At 42.0% G+C, this 23,913-nt stretch overlaps 1 protein-coding gene across 21 annotated transcripts in view; it reads left to right on the forward strand.

Annotated features, from left to right (window-relative positions):
* The window catches only part of FOXP1 (forkhead box P1), a 380,386-nt gene that overhangs the window by 307,570 nt on the left and 48,903 nt on the right, over positions 1-23,913 (forward strand). For all 21 annotated transcript variants that reach the window (XM_051788661.1, XM_051788668.1, XM_051788662.1 and 18 more), the window contains 2 exons: positions 3,686-3,845; positions 9,918-10,122. In XM_051788661.1, coding sequence (XP_051644621.1) covers positions 3,686-3,845; positions 9,918-10,122 — 365 coding nt within the window. The remainder of the gene's footprint in view (positions 1-3,685; positions 3,846-9,917; positions 10,123-23,913) is intronic.

Below are 23,913 nucleotides of genomic sequence, written 5' to 3' on the forward strand. Positions count from 1 at the left end.
GAATCAGATTTCTAACAGCCTTCAAAAGGGAGAATAAGAATTATGGAGCTTCTCCCCTGTGGCTGGCAGGCAATAACCCCCTGTTGTTATTTTGTGCTTCTTTCTTTTCAAAGGCGTCAAAATTTAGTTTTTTAAAGATCTTTAACTCTATATTTGAAGACAAACAATAAAGGGCTGCCACTGTCATTCTTATCAGTTACCAGGGATTGTATTTTTTCTTTCTGTTGCCACTTCTTATTAACCTCTTATTTGGTCTATTAGACATAGTTTTGAATGCAAGCCTGCATGCTGGGAGAACATGAAAGTTCAGATGAGCTCAGAGGGCAGATAAAGAAATTTGAAGGGGAAAGTTACACAGCAGAATGAACGATAAAAGTTAACTCTTCTAAATTGCTGTTGTCAGACAGGAGAGCATCTCAGACACAAAGATGAGGGCTCAGAGCTTAAAGAAAAAAAATACTTTGTGTTAAAAAAGACAAGAAGGGAAGTTAGACAATGTGATGGCATTTCAATATCTAACACACTGATTTACTGTGGTCACACTTCTGATATTACACTAGCGAAAGCAACAATAAGAAAGGACTCCTTCCTGTTTCAAGAAGAGCATTTTAACACGATAGCTGGGAAGAGAACAAGGACCCAAGTCTCTTCAGCTTTTTCTAGGGGTTTAGAGTTTTTTTTCTGATGGTTTTAGTATAGGCCTGTTTCAACGTTCATTTCACCCCAGAGGTTTGTTCAGCCCAGCTTAAGGAGTTTATTCTCGCTAAATTAGCATGGAAAAGGTGTTCTTTCATGATTTTATTTTTTTCCCCTCCCTCTCGAACTGAAAACTGTTGGGCAGTGCCGTGGTAGGGGCCGGCAGCTGCCGTGCTAACGAGGGCCAAGCGTGTACCTTGACAGATGGAACAAGTGTATTCATGTATGGCATCCCCCAAGTCATTTTGTGAGTGCATTGTCCTATTGTACTGTCGTGAAAGAAGAAAAACACAACAAACCTCCCAAACCCTGTTGGTCAAAAGGATCCGGCCCCCGAGCAGAACAGGCGGACCCCAGCGAGGTTCCTGGCGGGTTTTACTCGAGGGTTGCGCGGTGTAGCAGAGGGTGAGCAGTGCCCGACAGCGAGGGGGAGAGGTGCCATGTGGGATTTCAGCCCTGTGCCCCCCCAGGCTGTCCTCCTCTGGCAAATCGGGGCTCCCCATGGCGAGGGGGCTGCGGAGGATCCCGCCTGGTGCCGCGGCGCTGGACAGAGAGAGCTGTTTTCCGAACAGGGCCGTTTGTCCTCCGGCAGTGTGACAGTTTATGTTAGGCAGTAGGGAGTAACCTAAGAAAGGAAAACAGACCTTTGACAGAAGCTTTAGGGAGGGGATCAAAAATGCAAGTTTTATCAGGATATTTCAGCATTTTAACACTGACTACTGACCTGACAACAGGACTGCACTGAGACCTTTTTTGTATGCATTCAATTGTGAGAAGTAAACAAACTGCCTTGTATCCTGTGTTTGGTAACTGGGTGGGGAGCGCAGTTTGGCAACGTGTCTTGCTTTTAAATTCTTTCTTGGACAATGGGCCTTGTATACTTTTATATCCTGGCTTTTCAAAGTAGAGAGTGTTCAAGAGCTTTTCTTAGGATAGCTGAGAAGACAACCAAACGGGCATCAGTCAATTTATATAAAGGGCTTTTTTTTGTTAAAAGAAACCACATTCTAACTTTACACTCAGATGGCAAATAGGTAAAACACAGCTTATTACAGCTAGATTTTTATGTAATACCATTTATTATATATATGTGTAAATTTATTAAGTATATATTAAGTACATACATTTCAAAATTAATACTTATGGAAGGAAACATTAGTTTAACTCTTAATATAACTGTTGCTGGGGCCTGTTTGCATCTGCTGCTGTGACACATGGTTGCAACAACTGGATGTGTCTGAGCAAGCTGTTGCAAAGAAATGAAAACTCTCTGTGTTTCAGAATTTCCGAACACCTATTTGTTTAATTGTGTTGTTGAAGTCCTCGATTTTCTTGGAAATAAGATACATTTATAAATAAAATAATTAGAATGACTGACTGTCAGAGTTGTGGGTATAAAGTTTGTTGCAGTATTAAGGTTGATGGGGTGTTGTGGTATGAGAAGGTGGGGGTCAAATCCCCGGCTGGTGTCTGTCAGTCCTGCTCCAGTGGCTCTGCTGGGACTTTGTGTAACACCAGTAAGGAATGGGGCCAGTGATCCTCTGGCTTGGTGTCAAGGAAGGGTGACAAAAAGTTTGGGATCTGGCTGGGTTTTGTTTGTGGAAGTATGCAGTTTGGTAAGAGTTAATTTTCTTTCCATAATTGTTAGCCATAATGTGTATAAGACCTCCACCTTGATATGATTCCTAGCAGATTAGGGATATTAGATAATTTCCTTCTATTTATTGTACTACTGCAATGTATTATCTTTCTATCACTCAGATAATTACTAAGGAAATCTACATTAATTTTTTTTGGCTAGCACAAGGAACTGCTAAACACTGGCATGATGTATTGATGTTTTACACAACAAAAGTTTTCCTCCTGTCATTGTACAATAAATAAAAAGATATTTATCAAAATGCAAAGCCTTTCATGGATTTTAAAGAACAAAGCAAATAAAATACAAGATGAGCATGGAAGCAAAACCTAGAGGCTTCCTTAACTGAACAAAATTAAGGACTCTGAAGCCTGGAGTACTGTACATATTAAACACTCACATTCAAGTAAGATGTTGTTTGCTAAATTATGAATGTGTGTAATTAAAATCTAGTGGCTGTTTCTATGAAAGATTTACAATGTTATTTCATCGTTTGTCATGGCTAATTAACAATATTAGATGAAGTTTTTCTTCTTCAAAGGTCTGATTTTTTCTCATTTATTTATGTCAGAAGTGATAAACAGAGTAGTTAAAAGCTTCTCCGGGTACAGTAGTGAGAAAAGCAACATGTTCTTTTACACCTCGAAGGTTCAAGGTTCACATCCCTGTGGAGTAAAGCAACTCCATCTTCTTTCTAGTGAGAATAATTAAAAATTTCAAAGTGCAGAAGTAGCAGCCTTAAATACAGCACAGAATAATTCCAACATAACAGAAAGTATTGTGGGACTTGATGGATGAAGAAGAGAGAGTAAGTATAAAATACCATAAATTAAACCAGTCGTTTTGCTTTAATAGTTGAGACAGCCCTTGAATGAGCAAACAGAGCACAGTGCAGCGTTGTTTCTCGTTACATCTAAGTGTGATGTGATCGCAGGGTGTGATTCTCACCTTACACATGTTCCTTGCCTCGAAGAATTACCCAGGAGCTGCCAGCAGGGCTTGCTTTACCCACCACTGAAACGCAGCCGCTTCTGGGGTAAAACACAACCACACAGAGCAAGAAACGCTGCAAACATTTTTAATTGGGGTGGCAGGAGGGATTTAGGTAGGATTAAAGTGACTAGTGGAGATGGGAATCTGTAGCCCTGTGGTTAGCTCTGGCATCTAAGCATACCTTGGGTTCTTTGACAAAGGTGGTGGTGGGCTTGCTGGCTTGGCCTTGATACCAGGTGACTGTGGTCAGAAGTTAAAGTGTTTTGAGACAAGGAGCTCTCTAAATCCTCTGCTTTGCTCTGTTATTGACAAATGTGCATTTTTACTTTTATTTTTTTTTTTTTTTGTCTTTTCCAGCCCCAGCAGCAGCAAGTGGCCACGCAGCAGTTGGCCTTTCAGCAGCAGCTCTTACAGATGCAGCAGTTGCAGCAGCAGCACCTCCTGTCTTTGCAGCGTCAGGGGCTGCTGACAATCCAGCCCGGGCAGCCTACTCTGCCTTTGCAACCCCTTGCACAAGGTAGGTGAGGTGGCAAAGCCATGGCATTTGTGCACACTCACATGGAATTGTCAGGCAGAGCGAGAGAGCTCATAGGCTCATAAAATAATAAGCATGGAAAGATGCTGACGGACAGGGTGGGCATTATAAAAATATTTTTGGAGAGGGGCAGTGCTGCAGTCATGTGCTGCTCTGGCTGGCAGGGGGTTTGGAGGTCACAGGCGGTTAGCATAGCAATAGAGCTACCACTTGTACTCACCTGGGCTTGAAATCCTTCACAGGAGGAGTCTGCATCGATTCCTGGTGCTAGTTTCATGCCTAAGGGTTTCTCTTTTCCAGATGTGTTTATTGGGCTGTTCCTGGTTCCAGCCTGATGGGGGGCTGGCTCAGGGTGGTTCTGACCCACAACTGCTGAGCTGGAGAGATCTCAGTGCCCTTGGCTGTGGCTGCCAGGGAGAGGGGCACTGCTCTCCACTACTGCTTACACGGCCTTCGTGTTACTGCCTCTGTGCTTCACAGCTTCATTCCTCCCTCCACATGAGGCAAATTGGGATTAACTCCGTTTAATTTTAATGGTGTTATTGACAATTAGATCCTCCTACATCTTTATTCATTCCTGCACTCTTCAAGAAGTTACTGCTTTGCTGAAATCCCAATTTATTTTCTTTTTTTTTTAAGACACTGATACAATGAAAGCATTACTTAAATCACAATACTTTTGACAGTGATTATAACCTGGGGTTTTTATTCTCTGTTTTCTTTTTTTGGCTTAAATTTATAATTTTATTTCTTAAATTGGGTTTGTCTGTAAGCCTTGGGACATTTTAACAGACTTGCCTGAGCTATGGCTGCTGTGGTTAAGGCAGAGTGTTCAGAGTTGGCATGGCTCAGATATGCCATGGCATCAACGATGATACTGGTATTTCTGAATAATCCTGCCTTTGCCTCTTGTTGCCCCTTAATAAATTTGAATATTCACCTTAAAAACTTGAGTCAGCCCATGCTGAATGATTTGGGATCTTCCAAGCAGCCTTAGGGCTGCTCCTAGTTTCTAAATCATATAATGAATTTACATTCAGCTCTGTTCAGTTAAATGGAGGGGACGAGATGAAATTGCTTCTGTTCTTCACCCTCCTTTTTTTACAGTGTGCATAGCTGCAAAAAGGAGAGTGAGGTGGCTGGTGAATATTAACTTATATGGATAAACAGAGACCAGACTAGGGAGTGGAGCCTGCTTTGCTGTGTGGCTGACATGCTTTATTTAGACTTGTTTTTGCCAGACCCAGGAAGGTATTTGAACACTTAACTCCCATCTTGAGAGACTGAGCTTTTGGGGACCTGACACCTCCCTCTGCAAGACTCAGTTTAACTTTCCAGCATCCCAGAGCGGGACACCTGGTCTAAAGTAGTGCTGTGCAGGAGTCAGAGGGTGATGCTTGGGAAGATGGTGCCCGAGTGGGAGCTGCAGGATCCGGCCTGGGGTGGTACCTGGTCAGTCACCATTGATGTGCAGTGTGATGAGGAGAAGGCGTGAAACGAGTCCAGGAAAAAGGGCACGTAGATGAAATGCCATTTATGCTTGCAGAATGTTGTAACGTGCATTAATTACGCTCCAGATTTATTGTTGGAAGCATCCCAGGCTGTTCCCACACACCCACCAGACTAAAGCTTCAACCTTTCTAATTTTTCCCACAGCTCCTGTACTATTAAGTTGGCTCGGTAAGGTTCATTGTGTAGTCCATCAGTTAAGCTGTCCAAAGGAGGGCAATTGGGCAGTGACAAGACACGCTCATGTGTAATGTGAAAGAAATGAATGTGGTGATGCATGAAGTGTAATCTGTGCGGTAACACATCGGAGACACCAGTAGGTAATTCAGCCGTCGTGGCATTGATTGATATGGTGAGCAGGGTAGTGCAACTATTAGTCCTCACCAAGGAGCGTATTTAAAACCTAAGGGGTGCTGACTTGCACGCCAGAGACGACATAAACATAAGCAGAAAGGGCTGGTTCTGGCAGGGAAATGAGCTGCGAGTGTTGGGGGCAGCGGGAGCCAGGAGCAAAGAGGGACTGGAGACTTTTCAGGCAGGTTGCAATACAGCACGATATTTTATTCCTTTTTATCAGAGAGATGATGGCTTAAAACTGATGTCATTATGAGGTTTAAATCAACTTTCTGCTTGCTTGAACATGGTCACCTGGGTATGGAGGTACAAGGACACAAAGAGGTTGAGCAACTCTGTTTGTCTTTGAGCCGGTGATACCTGGGGTTGGGAAATTGAGTTCCGTGAGCAGTAATCTGTCAACTGTCCCCACAACATACATTTTTTAAACCTGTGCCTACATTTTCTTTCATAATCAAGGGGACTAGTTGTCCTGAAAAATGCAATGAAGAGCCAGGGCTATAGTTTAAAATAATTGGTAATGGACACTTCTTATTTAAAAAAAAAATTACATCTCTCCTGCCCTTTTGTTTTCAGAATAGTTTGCAAGACTGAGACAAATACTGTAAATGTGTCTATAAAAGAAATAAAATCATCCCTCTAGTAACTGTAGCTGTGAATTTGGTTAAAAGCATTTTGCATTTATTCTTAAGTATCTGTAATAGTAATAAATGTTTCCAAGGAGAGAATGCTACTTCATAAGTGATATTTTCGTTATGTTTTCAGAACTAATAGATTGTTTAAGCTGTATTTTAGTTTCTTTTTAGTTTTCAATGCTTGCCTATTGTCTTGCATAAAATAGCACATCCTTTAATGTTATATTTGTGTAATCTTTGCCGCTTAGTATTTAGACACTTCTATAATCTAGATTTTACATCTGTACATAGCAGCAATTTAAAAATAAACCCCATTTCAGCAGTGTACTGAGCTGCGAGAGTGAGATCTTTAGTATCTGCAAAATGAAACTGCAAATCACACTTCAGATCACCAGCGAGTGAAAATAATAGGACTGAGACATCTGGGTGCCTGATTGCTCCTGTAGATTTGGCAGTTTCAGGTCTGAATCCTGTTCTTGGTCTGTAGGAAGTTGCAGCCCTGGCAGCAGTGATCTCGGGTAATTGCAGCACGGTTCTGGGAATCTGACTTGAAATTTAGCTCTCGCTGTTAAAATGAAACTGTTAAATGGTAAATTACATAATTTATTGAGAGTGGTCGTGGATCTATTTGACTTGCTTTTACCATTTGTTCTATTATTTTATTTAACCATTTTGCTGGATGAGTGATGAGCACACCTTTCAGCTGCCCAGTTTGACAGGCTAGTCAGGAATTCTCCCTAGAATTATTCTAAAAGAACTAAATTTGGAGAAGGAGGAGAGAGGCTATTTTTAATTTTATTTTATTAATCAGGTGATGTAATCATTTTTTTGGCAAGGGGTTGCGTGCAGACATGTATGACATCACAGTTAGCTCTTCAAATTAATGTAGCCCACCCTAAAATCCTTATTATCTCCAGCATTTCTTCCCCCACAATTGAGTATATTATATTTTTCTTTCCACCTGTGCTGTAGTTGTCATTAGTGCTAATGTGAGTTACACTTGGATAGGAAGTTAGAGCAAACACCTTGACTTCTAGGGGATCTACAGTGAGGTATAAATACCATGTCTGTTTTAATGGCTGTAATGCAGGCTTTTTCTTGGGTTACAAGATTAGTAGATCAGAAGTGACCAGGAGGAGAGGAGAAAGGGGAAGGGGGAGAAGAGCATGGATGCTAGCCTGTATCTAATTAAAAACCTGCAAAAATCGAGATTAAAAAAAAAAAAAAGTCCAGTTATTCTTTCCCTATTTGCTTATTCTGGAAAATAAAAATAGGTGTCGGCTCATACGGTCTCATATCAATATGTTATCATCAACAGACAAGTCTATTCACTATTGTTTCAATTGAGTAAACAGTGTGTAAGGGTCAGCCGTGCTCACAGGTAATTGTTAGTGCACAGACAGTCCTGTCAAGCATGTTGGCTAAAAATACATCCCACACTGTCACTTCGCAAGGTGTTTGAAAATAATAGCCCCCACACAGCAAAACAGGACACAGGCTTGTGTACTGACCTTTTTCTTTGTTTAATTTGCTCGGAGGTTTAATTTCAGGGGACAAGTAATAATTGAATATGTCTAATAACTAAATGCTCATTTGGGACAAAATCCATCAAAATATAATTGGCATTTGGGGCTGATGAAAGGAAAATGACGTGGCTTTAGAAAAGCGGATGTGTCCTAAGAATATCTGATCACTTAATGTATAAATTGAAGCCTCTTCCATAATATATATTAATTGCAGATACTTAAGGATTTTAGCATTTTTTTGTAGTGAACCGTTACCGGAGACCAACTGTTTTTGTTAATGCTACTCTGGGAAAGGCGGGGAAGGTTATTGGTCTGTCGTGCAATAATTTACTCCTCTTTGATATGCAAACGATCCACGGTGAATATAAAAAAATCCTATCAGACTCATTTCACAGTTCTTAACCACTTAGATTCTCTGGAGTCTATCGCCTCATTAGACCAGTGCTCTCCAAAGCTAGCATAATTAAAATCTTTAACAGTTTAGCAAAGTAAAGATGTTTGGCTGATCACGTTGAGATGATTATCTATCCATTGTATTCTAAATGACAAAAATAAATTAAATTTAGACCTTGGCATTTTTTATTATGTGTTTCAAATGAATATAATGCATACTGCCTCTTTTTTTTTTTTTTATTTCAGTACCTTAGGTTGGGTGAGGTACATGCCTGCGTGAGCTGCTGCTGTACACTCAGAAAATGGCAGGTTTCCTTAGGATAGCTCCAGTGCTACAACATGGTGAAACAATGAACAGTCACCCAAACGATGAGCTGGAAGCACAGTGATGAGAAACCTCTTTAAAAACACACAGACACTGGCTATTATTATTATTTTTTTTCCCCTGAATATTTGAGTGACGTGTCTCTACTGCTAATTTTTTCCCATGGCCTTCTCTGAAGGAGCACTGAAATAGTCTGCTGTGAGAGAAACTTGACTTGTTTGATCATGTCACAAACATCAGCTTTATCCAAAAGCATGATCTCAGCTTGAGCACATGGTTCCCCTTCTGTTTGACCCATTGGAGTTTGCAGTTTTTTCTTGCATTAGTTCTTGAATGTTGTCTCCTAACCCTGGTGTCCACTTTGGGACATTTAGAAAAATACAATTTTTTATTATTATTTTTTTCTTGAAGCTTATTTTCTGTTTTCGTTTTACTTTTGAATGGCTCATTAGCATTGATCTAAGAAATGACAGTAATAATAGTGTTACTTGTATAGAAAGTTACACAGTTTTTCGGTAGACACATCCATCAATTAAGTGAGCAGTTCGAGAAACCAAAATTAATGAGAAAGATAGGTGTGTTAATGAAATAATCATAGTATAATCAATTTGACTGTTAAAATTTGAAAAGCATTTCAGGAAGACAATATGAATTCATAATTTATGTCTAAAAGTGATTAATAAAAACTGTATTTAATAACAAAGCTATTTGTCATCATTTAAAACTTAAGCACAAAATTAGTCATATTGTGGTTCATGTTGTCATAATAATAAAGCTGAGTATTTTTTTCCCTGAGACCTTCCTTGTTTTTAATAACAGGTTAGAAAGTAGTCACTTTCCTTAAAAAAAAAAAAAAGGAAATGAAAATTGGGGAAAAAGAAAGAAATTGAATTTTTTAGCTGACCACAGAGTAGCCCTTGGCCACCTTTGCTGTCAACCTTGCTGTGAGTGCTGGGGGAATTTCTGCCTGTGTAGGGATTCTGGATATGGGCCTTTTGGTCTAAGAATTGCAAAAAAAATTAATAATTAACGTGGTGTTTTGGGTAGGTGTGCTGTTGTATGGATTTCCCCCCTAACCCCCCTGATTTTGCATTACATGAGTGTTGCAGGTGTCACACCAGAGCGTGGCAGAGCCGTGCTGTGCTCAGTATTAGCATTTAGTTATTAAAAAAAAAAAAAAAAAACATGCGCAAAAACACACACAGGCAAAACTAACACTAGGCTTTGTTTACTGACTCTTTGATTTAATTACTGTTTGAAGACGGCCGAATTAGCTGTTAATTGATTTAATTATCCAATTTGTTTGTTTCAGGCATGATTCCAACAGAACTGCAGCAGCTCTGGAAGGAAGTGACAAGCTCGCACACAGCGGAGGAGGCAGCCAGCAACAACCACAGCAGCCTGGACCTGTCCACCACCTGCGTCTCCTCCTCCGCGCCCTCCAAGACCTCCTTAATCATCAACCCACACGCCTCAACTAATGGACAGCTATCAGTCCACACTCCTAAACGGGAGAGGTAGGTCCCCGGGGGGGGTTTCCACACTGGGCATCTCCAAGGGATGGCGGAACGGGAGGGGTGGCCAACAGCCTTGGCCTCGGTTTTGTCCTTCCGCGTCTTGCTCTGTCTGGTGTTGGCGTGGTTGAATAGAGTCTCTACTGGGCAGAATATGCTCCTTTTGTTCACATCTTTATGGCTTGTTAATTGGATCAATGTGGGTACAATTAGCTAATTAGAAGTGCATTGGATAAGCGTATTGGGGGAAGTGTAAAGACTGTAAGCTGGGGAGTATTTTGAGTTTTGCATCAGGGTGATGGTACTGTTGATGTGCTTTGGGTTTGCATGCTGGAGGTGAAGAATAAAATCTGTTGGTCAGTATAGTATTAATTTTTCTGCCAAATTTTGGTGCCCCATCTCATCTAACATGTTTGCATTTTCTTTTTTTACTCTGTATTTACCTGCTTTCATGAGACAGGGTAGGCTTGAGTTCACCAGGTTTCTCTAAAAACAAAGTGGCTCTTTTTTTAATGTGCTGATAAAATTAGCTAACTGGTATTGTTTGGCTTTTAAAAGTGTGAGTTAATTTATACTTGCTTGGCTTGCATTGTTAAAAGAAATGGCTTAAATCAGGGGTTGTCTGTTGATGTGCTTCTCGGCGCGGGCTCTGCTTTATTCCAGAGGATGCTTTATTGCAGGTTTGTTTCTGTACACCCCCAGATTTCACTGAGGCGTGTCTAACAATGTAACTTTTGCTTACAGTGAGATAGACAGGCCCAGGCGTTGGGGCCGTGGGTGCCAGTGTTGGCTGCAGCCTCAGCATCACTGCTGGAGGAGGAGGAGGAGAGGAAGGGTCTCGAGGAGTGGGCGCAATGGAGAGGACAGTGCTCCTTTGCATTCAGGAGAGTCCCTTTGCCCATCTAGAAATGCTATAGCAGACACCAGTGAAAGCTGGATTTTATGGAAACTGATGGCTTTGTCTTTCCATCCTCCTTTCATTCATTAGAAAGAGGATAATGGAATTTTTAAGCCATAGAGTTTGTATTTCTGGTGGTCTGAGAGTAGATTGATAGGGAAGCTGTATAAATACCTCTTACATCTTTCTGATATTAAGAAAATGGTGCTGTTGGGAATAGATAGATTTTAAGGGAGAGCACACCCACTGTTGGAAGAACTGCTGTGTGTGTAAGGCATCATTTATATACCCATTGAAAGGATGTGGGGGAACCTCAGTGAATACATTTATAATGCATGTAAATGCCAAGGACGTGGTTTTCATGAAGACTTACATGGGATACTAAAAACAATTTGATGTTTATTAAACAATTAAATTCCCTTTTTGCTGCATGTAGAGCTGAACAAGATGGGTTTATGAGTTTTCAGTAAATTTTTTATTCGTGTTTTTCTTACCGAGTATATAAAATAAAACCCCATGTAGTGAGATGGATGTTATTTCAGTGAGTAGAGGCACATGCTGTCTGCTAATGGCAGTCTAACCCAGGAAACAGATTCAGTTCAGTTTGCAGTGGAGTGGAAATACAGGAATCTGTTCCAAAGAAAGAGTTTTCTCTGTGTATACTGTTGAGCAGAACTGGAAATCCATGTGTCTGAGTCCTGTAATTGTGGTCTGGAGACAGTTGGGATCTGCAGACAAGGTGATACATATGTTTTTATTAGTAAAGTTCCAGATTAATTAGGAAGGCATAAACATGCCATGGTGTTGTTTGAGATTGTCTTAGTTTAGAAGACTTAAAATCCTCAGTGCCTGAATCAATAGCTGTATTGTTAAGATTGCTGTATACTTTTCTTGCATATCTGTTGAGTTTTTCTGCAATATCAAAATACGAAAATAGATATGTTTAGGAATACAAATAAGAGAGCTTTATCCTGCCTGTGTTTGGTACATGGAGGGTTTACACCATCCATTTGCTGCAGTGATTGAATTACATCTTTATCCATAAGTAGAGCGGGAGACTACAGACAGGAGAATGCCTCCTGATGCACTTAAGGGTTTTGTTGCAGTCTCATCAGGCACTGTGGTGCCTGCCTGGATTTCATGTGACACAGAAACTCCTTCGTGAGATATTCTGCACCGGTTTCCTTTCTGAAAGGGTGTTTATCTATAGGCAGGGAGTTTGGGGTGGGGAGTGAGCAAAGAGGGAAGAGTTGCTGTGCTCTGCTATCAGATGTATGTTTGAAAGCTCACAGAAGGGGAAATTTTAGTGCACTTAAAAAAAGAGGGAGCGCAGGCACAAAGCAGGGTTTTGGTAACTTTTCGTTTGCGAGATTAAGACTAGAAAAAAATCATGGGGCTGATGGGAGCTTGAGTTTGCTGGACTTACAGTGAAATCCATGTATGATCTTGTACCCAGCTGGCTCAGCAGAACAAATACAAGGAGACTGGGAGGTGCTCCCTAGTCCAGGCTCAGGTCAGATGGATCTGTGGGAAGGGCTCGTAAGAGAGGTATCAGCCCTTCTGCCTCTCATCTGCCCTGCTAGGCCAGGGCAGGTTTTTAGGTTGTGGCTTCCTCCCCTCATTTCTGCACCTTCTGTGCAAGTGGCTGTTAGCTCTGGTTGAATACAACCAAGAGCTATTTATTTAGATTTAACCAATAATAAAAAGCACATAGTAAAAACTGTAAGTGTCCTAACAGTTAAGCACAGCCCTATCATAACGACTGCCCAGCAGCAATAAATAATCACATACAGGTAACATTAACTTTTAGGGTGTGCTGTAAAGCTGTTTTCAACCCCTTCCTCTTGGGCTTTTGAGAAGGACTGGGCAGCAGGAGGCAAGTTGCTTATGTGGGAGTTACTATCATCACTGTCATCTCTGGCACATGTCACTGGGATAGTTCAGGCTGTGCTTTACGGGGTTCCTGATCCCACAGGTCAGGTTGGGAGGCTGCTCAAGACCTGCGAGACAGGAGGCACCTGCATTAGAATCAGCGGGCGAGCGGCAGGTCTGCTGTGTATCTTGGGTAAAAACACATTTTGGTTATAAACAAGGGGTTTAAAATAGCAGGAGAAATAGTCATTGGCTGCTTGGCGTGCCCACGCGTCGCTGTTCCGCGAGCCCAGGCTCAGGGTTGTGCACAGAGAGGCTGCAGTCCTGCTCACGCTGTGGGGGATGCAGCTCTGGTGACACTGGTGACTGTGGGGCTGCTGTGCTTGGAACCAAAGGACAATGAAAATTCTCCTTTATGACTAAAAAGCAAACAGCGGGTGGGTGGCCAGAGTCACCTGGGACGCTCAAAAAGCAAAAATGCATTCAAAAGCAGGAGGCATCCTCCCTTCTGGGCAGGGCCCAGGGAACATTGTGGTGCTGCTCTCGGTTTCTGTGTGCTCTGCAGGGCTTTCATGGAAATGAAACAATTCCAGCTATAAATAATGGGTTAATGCTTTCATTCATTTGGGCTTTAAATGTATATTACATCTATGCTTTTGTCCCACATTTCGCCCAGTTTCTGTAAGTAGCAGCAGCAGCAGCTCTGGGGTTTGGTGCACAGCAATCTGTTAAGGAGATAAATAATCTGCTTTGGCATGACACTCCTACTCTCCTCTTTAATTTGTCTTACACAAGGAAAATTATAATTAAATCATTCAGGGTAAACCCTTGAGTGTAGAGAAGGAAAAAACACACTTTGGTAAAGATTGCCAATAGAGACCAACTTCCCTGTTGTGCCGTGCAGAGACATTTATCAATATTCAGCACTATTAAAGAGAGAACATTTCGTGTGATTTGTGAGGCGGATGCCAAAGCTCAAATCAAGGCTTGTTAAGATCCTTTCCCCATGCAATCATGGGCATTCAGCATCATTAGAATTCAGCACTGACTGTGTGTTTCATGCTTTGATTTTACTCAGACAATTTAATAATGTTTATTGTGCTGATTATATATATAAATTCACTCAATGCAATAAACATACCTCAGTCATCAGTACCCTAAGGGAAATATTTAGTTATAGATACTTGTATTCACTCAGGATAAGGGAAAGTGAGACCATCAACCAGCATGCAAACCTCTCATCATCTTATCAGCATTTGGGTTTCTTCAGAAACAAGCAGTTTCTCTACACAAGTAAATAAATAAATAACATGAGCCAGTTAAGTACATCTGCTGTGCTTAGAAATGTCAAGGACAGTACCCGCTTTCCATCTCGCTCCACTGCATCTTATTTGGGGGAAACTGGATTATTTTCTTAAAAAGAACAGCAAAACAAGGCGGGTGGATGCCCGGTCACTTCAGGTGACTACTGACTGTATAACCTGGTAAGCATTGGGCATCCTGAACCTGCATGCTTGGGAATATTCCTGTTGTGAGTAGGTTTGGGAGAGCAGAACAGTGCAGAATTCATCACTGCTTTGTAGTGCACAGAGGTTACTCCAGTTTGGGCTTGAGCTGGGAGGTCTGGGGGTGCTGTGGAGCAGCTGGGCACCTGTGTGCTGGTCCCATCCCCTGGTACCGTCCTGTACTGAGTGCAGCAGAGCCAGGATGGTGGAGACTGTACACAGACAAGGGAGTTAATTAAGGTTCAGACCTGTTAGTTTAAGAAACACAACTTGTTTACCAGAGGTTGCAGTTAAAGGCTACATGTCCAAGAGATCTTTTGCCATCTGCCAACAACCCTATGCTTGGGTTTTGCCCTTACACATAGGCAAGCAGCCATCTCATAGGAAAAATAGATGGGATAAACAAGGGGATTTTAAAATTACTTTTTCTTGCCAGCATGGCAGGAGGAAGGAGTCTGGAGAAAGCTCTGAAGGGAAGTGTGAGGAATGGCATGGCAGACCACTGATCTGCTGGTTAGGCTTAATGCCCCATGTTTCACTGTTGTTATCTTCCATGCCAGCTGATCCTCCATCAAAATCCCAAGGCCCTTAGATGAAGGCATTAGGATTCAGCACAATTAAGAATTACAGACTTCGGTCCATTATTAATGCTCGGGATGAAACAGTTCAGCCTGCAGTCCATATGCTCCCAGGGCCTGATCCTCTCTTGGCCAGCCTCTCTGTGTAGTCCTGGCATTCGTTCTGCACTGGTGCCAGCATCAAATCTGCTCATCCATGTCGGCTCCCCTCAGTTGCTCCCTGCAGTTGATTTTAGCTCATTATACTTTACCCTCAGCAGAGCTGAGTTAGATTAGGTTACCTCAAATCCAGTCTCCTGTAAGCAGTCGGTGTTCCTGGGACCTTTCCTCCCAAAAGGTATTTAGCTGCCTCATGTTCTCAAACTCCTATCACGACCCTTGTGCTGTTACCCACGGTCTGAGCAGCTCGGGTGCCTCCATGCAGCTTCCTTGCTGTGGAGCCGGGTTGGAGTCAGAGACTGGAGCCCAGATGCCCAGCTGTGTATCCGATAAACCATCCCTTTCTACACGGCTCCCTCTTCCCATGCACCTCCAGCGGGTGTGATGGCTGTGGGGCTGGTTGGGCTGTTCAGTGACAGTGCCACAGCCAGAGCAGGGCACTGTCCTGACCATCTCCATTTATTACATACAGGTACAACCCATAGTGTCCCAGTGCCTGATCCCTTGGCCCTCGTTCCCCTGCCAAAACAATTGCCACCAGTTACGGCGTGTGCTCCCCTCTGAGTCACTTCTCTGTGACCAGCTTTGAAAAAACACCAGCCGTGACTCAGACCTGGCATTGCTAATCTCCAGTTTTAAGCCTTATCAAGCATTTTTTATTGTTCGTGCTTCTCAGATGCGGGTGTGGAGCCTCCTTTGCGTCGCCCGCACCCACCGTCTGCCATGGCACTCTTGTGTTCGAGGAGCCTTCTGCTAAATCAGTTGTACAGTTACACTCGTTCCTCAGTCTGCCCGGGAGCTCTTTAATCAAATTATGGTTTTCAAGGAATTCCTTCGCTAAACCCTGGAAAATCGCTCCTGGTCTGTTTTATTTGGTTTTTTTTTTCCCTGCAAAAGATGCAAAGTTAAGCAGCCTGTGGATATTTGATGTGGCCCTTGGCTGAACGAGGGTGCTGGTCGGATGCTTGGGAAGCTGCTCCGGCGTCAGGGAGCTCCTGCACACCAGCGCTTCACTGCTGTCTGGTCCCATGTAATAACCGTCAGTTGTACAACTCCAAACACTAAGCTAATGTATCAAAAAGCACTTAAAATAGATTGGGTGAGCCTTGGCAGACGCTTAGCAGAACTTTTCCAAATTTTAGCATATGTATTGTTTTATTCCTCCATCTGGCCAACAGATCATTGTTTGATATCTGAGTGCTTTGCATATCTCCTCCCTTTTCTTGCAACTGAGATACTTACACGTGCATTTAATACAGCTTAATGCTATTTTTACATACCAGAGAAATAGCTGATGGCTTTCTGTTAATTGCATGCACTTTGCAGTTAAACTTTTACTAAAACATTCCTGTCTAAATACTTAAAGTCCAATGAAAATTTGTCCTCTTCTTTTATTAGAGGTGTTTATGTACTAGTCTTAAAAAGGGACCTGGTTTTGGTTTACTGCACCATGGATTCCTGTTTCTTTTTATTTCGTCCTGTGTGCAAGTTGTCCTTCCTAAGCATTTGTTCGAAGATCTGACTGTCCTGAATAGCTGAACAGGGACCTAACGAAGAACTGTGTTCCTTTTTTATCATACATAACATAGCCTGAGAGTCTAAAGGAAACACCCTTGAAAATGCCATAGAAGTAGAGGAGTTAGGTGACTTTTGTGTGACTATTTTCTCTGCTGTTCAATAAAAATGGAGCAGTTAGTATGACAGCTGCTATATCATGTTATATTGTACTGCTAAGATATTGAGCAGCATTTAAAGTAAAACTCCACCATTAAGCTGTGTAAACTTTATCCATTTCACTATGGTTTAATGGAAAAAAAATGAGTTTCTCAATAAAATGACATCATTTTTCCCAGGTTGTAATGTTCACTTTACAACTGTTTTTCTTTAATTCAGTTTATTTTACTTTACTTTTTCTTGGCATCCTTTTTTTTCTTGCAGTTTGGAGAGGGGGAAATCTCTTTTCACAGAGCAGCTAGGTGCTGCTCAAACCTCTCTTCCCTTCTTTTCCCCTTCTCCCCCTCCCTCAACATCTTGCACTAATCTGGAGCTCTATTTTTGTCAGGCAGACAGGGTTGTATTTTCGAAGTAGTGAGATGCACATTGAAATTTGGTAATCAGGATTTGTGGCTCTACCTGCTGCACATTGAGGGGTAGGGGAAAGAGCAGGAGGAAAAGCATTGCTTGCTGCTGGAGCAACGTTTGTGGAATGCCACGGCGTGTTTTTCTGTGTAGCTGTTGTTGTTAAGCTGGGAGGACTGTAATTTTTTCTGTGTGATCAGGAAAACGTATGTATATTATAAAATATATTCTTGTCATTAAAAGGATGGTATAAGCCCAGGCAGGGAAACTGCTAATATGTGTTGCAGCTTGTCATTTTGGGCTGCATGAATAAAGAGGTGAACTATTCCTTTGGGAAACGATCTCGGGAACTGAGCAACAGATCCACTAGCCAGCAAATTCTTCCTAACTGTAATTTTCCTTTTTGTGTATACTCAAAAATAACATCACAATGGGCCCTTAAATACCATTTCATACACAGAGCACAATTTCCACAGCACAGGTGGTGCTAATATAGGACAGTCCCCTAGGCACTTGTCGCCAGGAGTTGTACAGCTTGTTCAGTGTCTGCATCCATATGGCAATCTGTCCCATTCATAGAAAGACATTGTAGCTGTGCCTGTGGGTGCTGTGGTCAATGTAGTGTAAAAAGTAGATTTTAACTCTCGGCAACCTATGTTCTGCTGTTTGTTTTATTGTAGAATCCAATTTATAACGTGGGGGAAGAAAAATCAGCTCAGAGCAAATTCCAGAACAATCTGGCTGGCTGGGGTTTGTGTTTATTCTTGGAGCGCATGGTTAATCAGCAGGTGCACAGCCCCGCGCGCTCTAATGAACAGTTTACAGGAAGTCTTGCTCGGAAGAAACATTTTCCTTGTTGTTTATACTGTGAATTAACTCAGAAGTTGCAAAGCTGTAAACGATGTTAGCTGGCCACGTATGTCGTGCAAGTCTGTTCCATACTTCTCTTTTTTTGGCTTTGCTTCCCACTGTTGCATGGTTTTCCCTGGGTGTGCGGTGCTCGGGAAGGATGCTGAGCCTCTCATGGTGTTTGCCCCTGAAAGGGGCAAATCACAGCAAAGAGGCTCTCTAAAAAAGGAGGGTGAAGCTTTAGTGTTGCCCAGTGGTTCAAATCTAAACACATGAACGTGATTTATGGCTGCTCTGGTATCTATCACTCCAATGCCAAGTGTTGTTCTGTTTTAGTGGGACTATTTGTTATACCTTTTAGTAAACACAAACAAATAGACCGCCTAGCACCTGCAGCAGCATATGATATTTACACTACCTGTATGATTCAGCACGCTTCCCTGGGGAAGCAGGCTTGTGTCCTCTCGATTTTTAGTGCTTTTTTAAACAGCATTCTTCTGAGGGAAAGCCTGTGGCAAAGAGAATGCAATGTTTTAACTGTATTTCTCCCTTGGAGTCATTATTTATCTTAATTATATTTTTATAAACATTTCCCCAAGGGCACTTTGCTGCTGTCACGGTGGGGTGGGGTGGGCAAAGGCCCCCCCAGCGAGCTGCCAGGCTGTGTGTGATGTGACAGTCACCTTCTGCGCAGGTTTTGTTGTGCCTGTGGGACAGGGGTGAAAAATACTGACGTGAATAATCCCTGTTAATCATATTTGTTGACGTATCACCGGTTTATATAAGAGTGGAAGACTTACCTCAACTCTAAATGGAACAGAATAGAATTTTGTTGAACAAGAATAGATCTTGTTTCTCAGTGTTTTCTTTTACTATAAATTTAAATGTTACAACAGAATATAAATTACAGTAAAATAAGGTTGGCAAACAGGATCTTTGTACAAAGTATGTATGTACGTTGGTAATTTTACACCTCGGTCTCTGTGAAGTCCAAGGTCTAATCCTGTGTTTTTAAACTTGTGTGTGTTCTTAAAAGCGCTGCTGAATCAGGGCCAAAGCTTTGCCATTGCCACCTCCCTCTGCCATGCGAATTGGGTGTGTAAGAGGGATGGGATTGCTGTGCTGAAAGTCAGTGTAAAAAATAACAAACTGAAAAAAAAACCCAGAACATCCCCCCCCAACCTTCAAAACCCATGAAAGTGGTTGGATCACATTTTTTTCCTAATTAAACTAAGATACTGAATCAATCCGTTTTCATCTGAATAAATTAGGAGACTGTTCAGAGAGGAATAAAATGAGATTTAGCAGGGATAAGTAGAAAGTAACCCAGCTAGGAAATCAAAATTCCAAACTGCGGGTTTGACATGACACGTCAGCTGCTCAGCATCGGTTGTGTGGGAAATGGCTGAGGCATAATCGGGGTTGAGAAATTAAGGTGGGACACTCTGTGCCATGTCTTAGTTAAAAAGGTAAATGCAGTCATGGGAGGCATAAACATGCATGTTGCATCTGAGTCCTTCTTTTTTTTTTTCCTGTTCTACTTTATGCAGAACCAGTTAAACCACATTGAGTGTGATGTACAATTGGCCCCTCTCTTGCAGAAAGGATAAAGAGAAGCTGGAGCAAATATAGAGGAGAGCAGCTAGGATGATAAAGGAGTTGGAGGGAATAGGCTATGAAGACAGATTAAAGGGAATTAAAGATCTACACCCTGGAAAAATAGAGGCTCTAGGAGGATGTGATTATGGTATGTAAGTACATGAAGTGATGCTACAAAGAAGAAGAGGGAAAAAATTGTTCTCATTAGTTAGCAGTGCTGGAATTTAAAATCCAGCGTTTCAAATCGTGTGCGTCTGGGTATATTTGATGTACTTTTCACTACAGTACCTAAGCACAGGGTTGAAATAAAAAAATAAGAGTTTTAAATCATAGAGAAACTCGTTAATTCAAGTGCAGGAATGGAACTTGCATCTGAAATAAGTGGTGGATTTTTGGCAATGGGCATTTCTTTTAAATGCTCTAGAAATACATTTTAATTCCTCCAAGGAAGGGATGTAGGGCAGGGACTGTCCTAGAAGAGGGGCTGCCACTGGAAGGAGGATGTAGTAGTGTTAGAGTGCTGGAGGGTCATAACGTTGATTAATAATCCAAACCATCAGTGCACAGATCAAAACCAGAAGACGATGCATATAATTACCCAGTCAGGTTCTGCTCTTTGCAGTGGGGAGGGGGATAAAAAAGAAGAGGAGTGTTAGCCAGATTTTGTCTTAGTCTTGCTGCAAATGCTCCAGCACACTCCTTGCAAACCAGGAATTTAAGGAATAGTACCACAAGAGGCATAAATGGAGGGCAGTGATTCAGGGTGCACAGCTGGCCTTGTGTTACAACAGCACTGCTGTTTTCTTTCTTATACTACAGGAGTACATAAGTTAGTGCACACTGATTAGAAGAGAGGATTTCAGCCTGTGGGCTGCAGTTTTAACCTGATTTGTCTTAAATTGGTGTAGTCATTTAAAATGTAATATACCACTCCTGTTACTTCCAATAGGACTTGATGTAAAACATGAGCTTCTTCTTGTCCTAGGTCTGGATGTGGACTAAAGTAGTGAGGAAGAGGAGAAATTTATCTCTTAAAAGCATCCAGAAATTTGCAAACCAGTTCTAGAAAGAGCTGTCAGTGACCACACACATCAAATGCCACCTCTCCGTAAAGTCCACAGCCTTCTTCTAAGCTTTATTCAGACAATTCTCTGTTCAGATCACATACTTGTTTCCTGGGCATTTTCTGAGGCTTGGACAGGAGCATGAATATCTAGAAATAGTTCATTTCGATATATGGCTTAACACTTTAGTTGTTTCGTTGGGGTTTTAATTTTTTTTTTTTAATTATTAGGTATGTTTTAAATTCACAATTTAGAGAAGAAAGAGGCGCTGAGCCACTGTAGTAAGAGTTCGGAGGGATTTGTACCAGTGCAGCTTCTCTGCAAAACACATCTTTATTCAATTGATTTTGTCATGAAGGCAGGAACTTGCATTCGAGTACAGTTGGTACAAGAATTTAATCATTACTGCTTCTGTTTCGATTTTAAATCAAATATAGCAAGTGTTTCTGACTCAGAAAATCATGATTTTTTTTTAGCAACTTAATTCTGTCAGTGCTTTAGAGCTCACTGGGCAATCACAAATATGGGAGAGCCATGGTGGTTTCCAGTCGTGTGTCTCCTTCTGTACAGGACCAAAATTGTGGCATTTTGCCTTAATGGGTGTGCCATCCACATCAGAGTGAGGGGGAATGTGGTGTGAGACAGAGCCCCAGGCTCTTGCCTGGACTGTACATGGACATCGGTTTCATGGCAGCTGGCAAAGATGAGGTCACTTCCCATTGCCCCTGAGAAATAAAATAAAAGAGCAGTTCTGCACTTTCTTAGGGTGCTGTGCTCAAACTCCTTCCAGGAGGAAAGCAGGAGACATGGTATTGATTTGTCAGCATGCAGGTGGCTCAGGCATGTTCTCTGCACCATTAGAACATGAGCAGATGCTTCATAACTGTAACAGAAAATCAAGAATGCTTCTCTGCATCACTGACTTCCCCCAGTGTTTTGGCAAAGATCATTGGCCCAAGCAGATGTGAAAGAGGGAGAGTGCAGTATGAAGTATGTCAGCATCATGAATATTTAAAATATGGTCCACTGTGTGGCAGAAGTACCAATACTGAAGCCTCTGCTTAGCTTGATTTTATGTCCACCCATGACTTTTTAGCCAGCATGTACAAGTGTGGTACCCAGTTCCACGTGGTTAGTAAGTGTAAGTTGAATTAAACCCTACAGCACAGGGGGCTTTCATGCTGGGGCTTTGGTCACTGCTTTCCCCAATACCCACCGTGTTCCTGTCTCTCTTTGGGGTGTACTGTCATTTTTACTCTCCGTCAGGTCTTTGCTGTCTGTGGCTTCTTTGTCCCCTTGCTTTTGTGTCTCAGAGTGTGGGTCTTCAAGGATGCTGTAGCACAGCAGGTGTATTCCAAAAGATGAATGGCTGGTGTGTGCAAGTACCAACTTCAACGGCCATCCCAGTAGGATTAGGTGGTGAAATTGCTTCCAGACCCTCTGGAGATCCTTGGGGTTATGAAGCAACATAGGGTGAAGGAGGAGGAGGTAAAATTTCCTCTCCTTTATCCAGCAAGCCCAGAGGAGCTGTGGAAGTGCTTGCCCCTTCTCCCCTCCCATCCGTACTGGAAACAGGGCTGGAGGCAGCAGAAAATGAGTGGACATTTATGCAGTTTTTAGCTTCCCACATGGGTTTTGTTACTCTGTCATATGTCACGAGTAAGATGACTTATGCAAGACATTTTACTTGCCAGGGTGTTCTTTGCTGTATTTTGATGTAATAATGCTGCACTATTGCATTATTTGGAAGTATTTTTTATGCAAATACCTTACGAAGAGGAGAAAACCCCACATAGTCTTGATTTTTACATCATTTATTCCTTCACTACTTTGAAAATCATGTCTTGTTATAAAATCATTTCCACTAACTAGTGTTGCATCACCAGTACCCAACCATGAATATGCGTTCCTAGGAAGGAGAGGGTGACAGAAACAAACACCTACTCTAATGTGTCATTAGAAATCAAACAGACCTAAAACTTGCTTCTGCTTGCCAATGCTCAGATCTTCTAAAAGTCTGTCTCCGGCAGCGAGACCAGGGATGGATCCAGATTACAGAAGCTGTGCTTGCATGCGGGCAAAATATCAGTGAACAATTTCAGATCATAGGTTTGCATTGTGCCCACAAAGCTGTTTGTTTATGTACTGGATTAAAATCTTCTTTTTCCACCTCTATTTGCTCAAACAAAGTGAGTACTTAGATCAGTTAAACAGAGTTCTCCATTCATTCCCACTGGCTGTATCCTTTGTGCGTTACATCCGCTTCTGTATAAACTCGCTCTTTGTTTTGTTTTGAGGTGCTTCTTCAGGCTCTATCAGGGAACAAGTGGCAATCTATAATATCTTCAAAAGTGGGATGGATAAAATAGCAGTAATCTGATACTGACACATAAAGGTCACCAAAAGGCACCGCTGAAAACCCCCCCCCCCGAGCAGGATGGGAGTCGCTGCCTGCGGAGGGGGCCGACGTTTGCCTTTCAGTACTGAAGGGTTTTTTTCTCTTTGAAATGTCTTATTTTTGTAAGTTGAAGTAGTTCCTCTGCTTGGTTGAATGGCAGTGGAAGCTCTATGTAGGTGTTAAGCGTGTTACGCGTAGCGTCGTGTTAGCAAAGTGACCTTTTAAGTTCCCGTTTACAGTCAGCACCAGTCTTTATGGTTATTGACAGCATGAGGCTTTGACATCCTGAGCATCATTTATGGTCTGATATTGTCTTGGTCATTCCGTCATTTTGTTTGGACACAATACCAGGGTATCATGTCCTACATGGTTTGTCTTGTCTTGTGCAAGTTCCCTGGAAAGAAAAGAGATTTGCACTTGGATTTAAAAAATAAATACAAATCTCGGTAGGGCTCTTTCCGTTGACTTGGCCATGGCCTTTAGGCTCTCACAGAGAAACTTTAAAAAAACCCTGCTGGGGGTTTAAGCCATGTGACTCCTGTTGATATTATAATGAGATTTACAGTGCTTAAACCCCACGGGGGACTGACTCCTTACTTGGGACTGACTCCTTACTTGGGACTGACTCCTTACTTGGTGTCACACTGCGTTCCTGCAGCTGTCCCGGGGTGGGTAACGTGTGGGGGAAATTCAAACGCTACCTTTTTTTTTTTTTTCCTGGATTCTGCCAAACACACTGAAATCGTAAGTCTCACATGTAGTCTTCATGGAATTTAATGGAGTGTTAACATGA

Source organism: Manacus candei, unplaced genomic scaffold, assembly GCF_025592945.1.
Source record: "Manacus candei isolate 608988 ecotype Guabito, Panama unplaced genomic scaffold, ASM2559294v1 h1tg000025l, whole genome shotgun sequence".
Taxonomy (NCBI): domain Eukaryota; kingdom Metazoa; phylum Chordata; class Aves; order Passeriformes; family Pipridae; genus Manacus; species Manacus candei.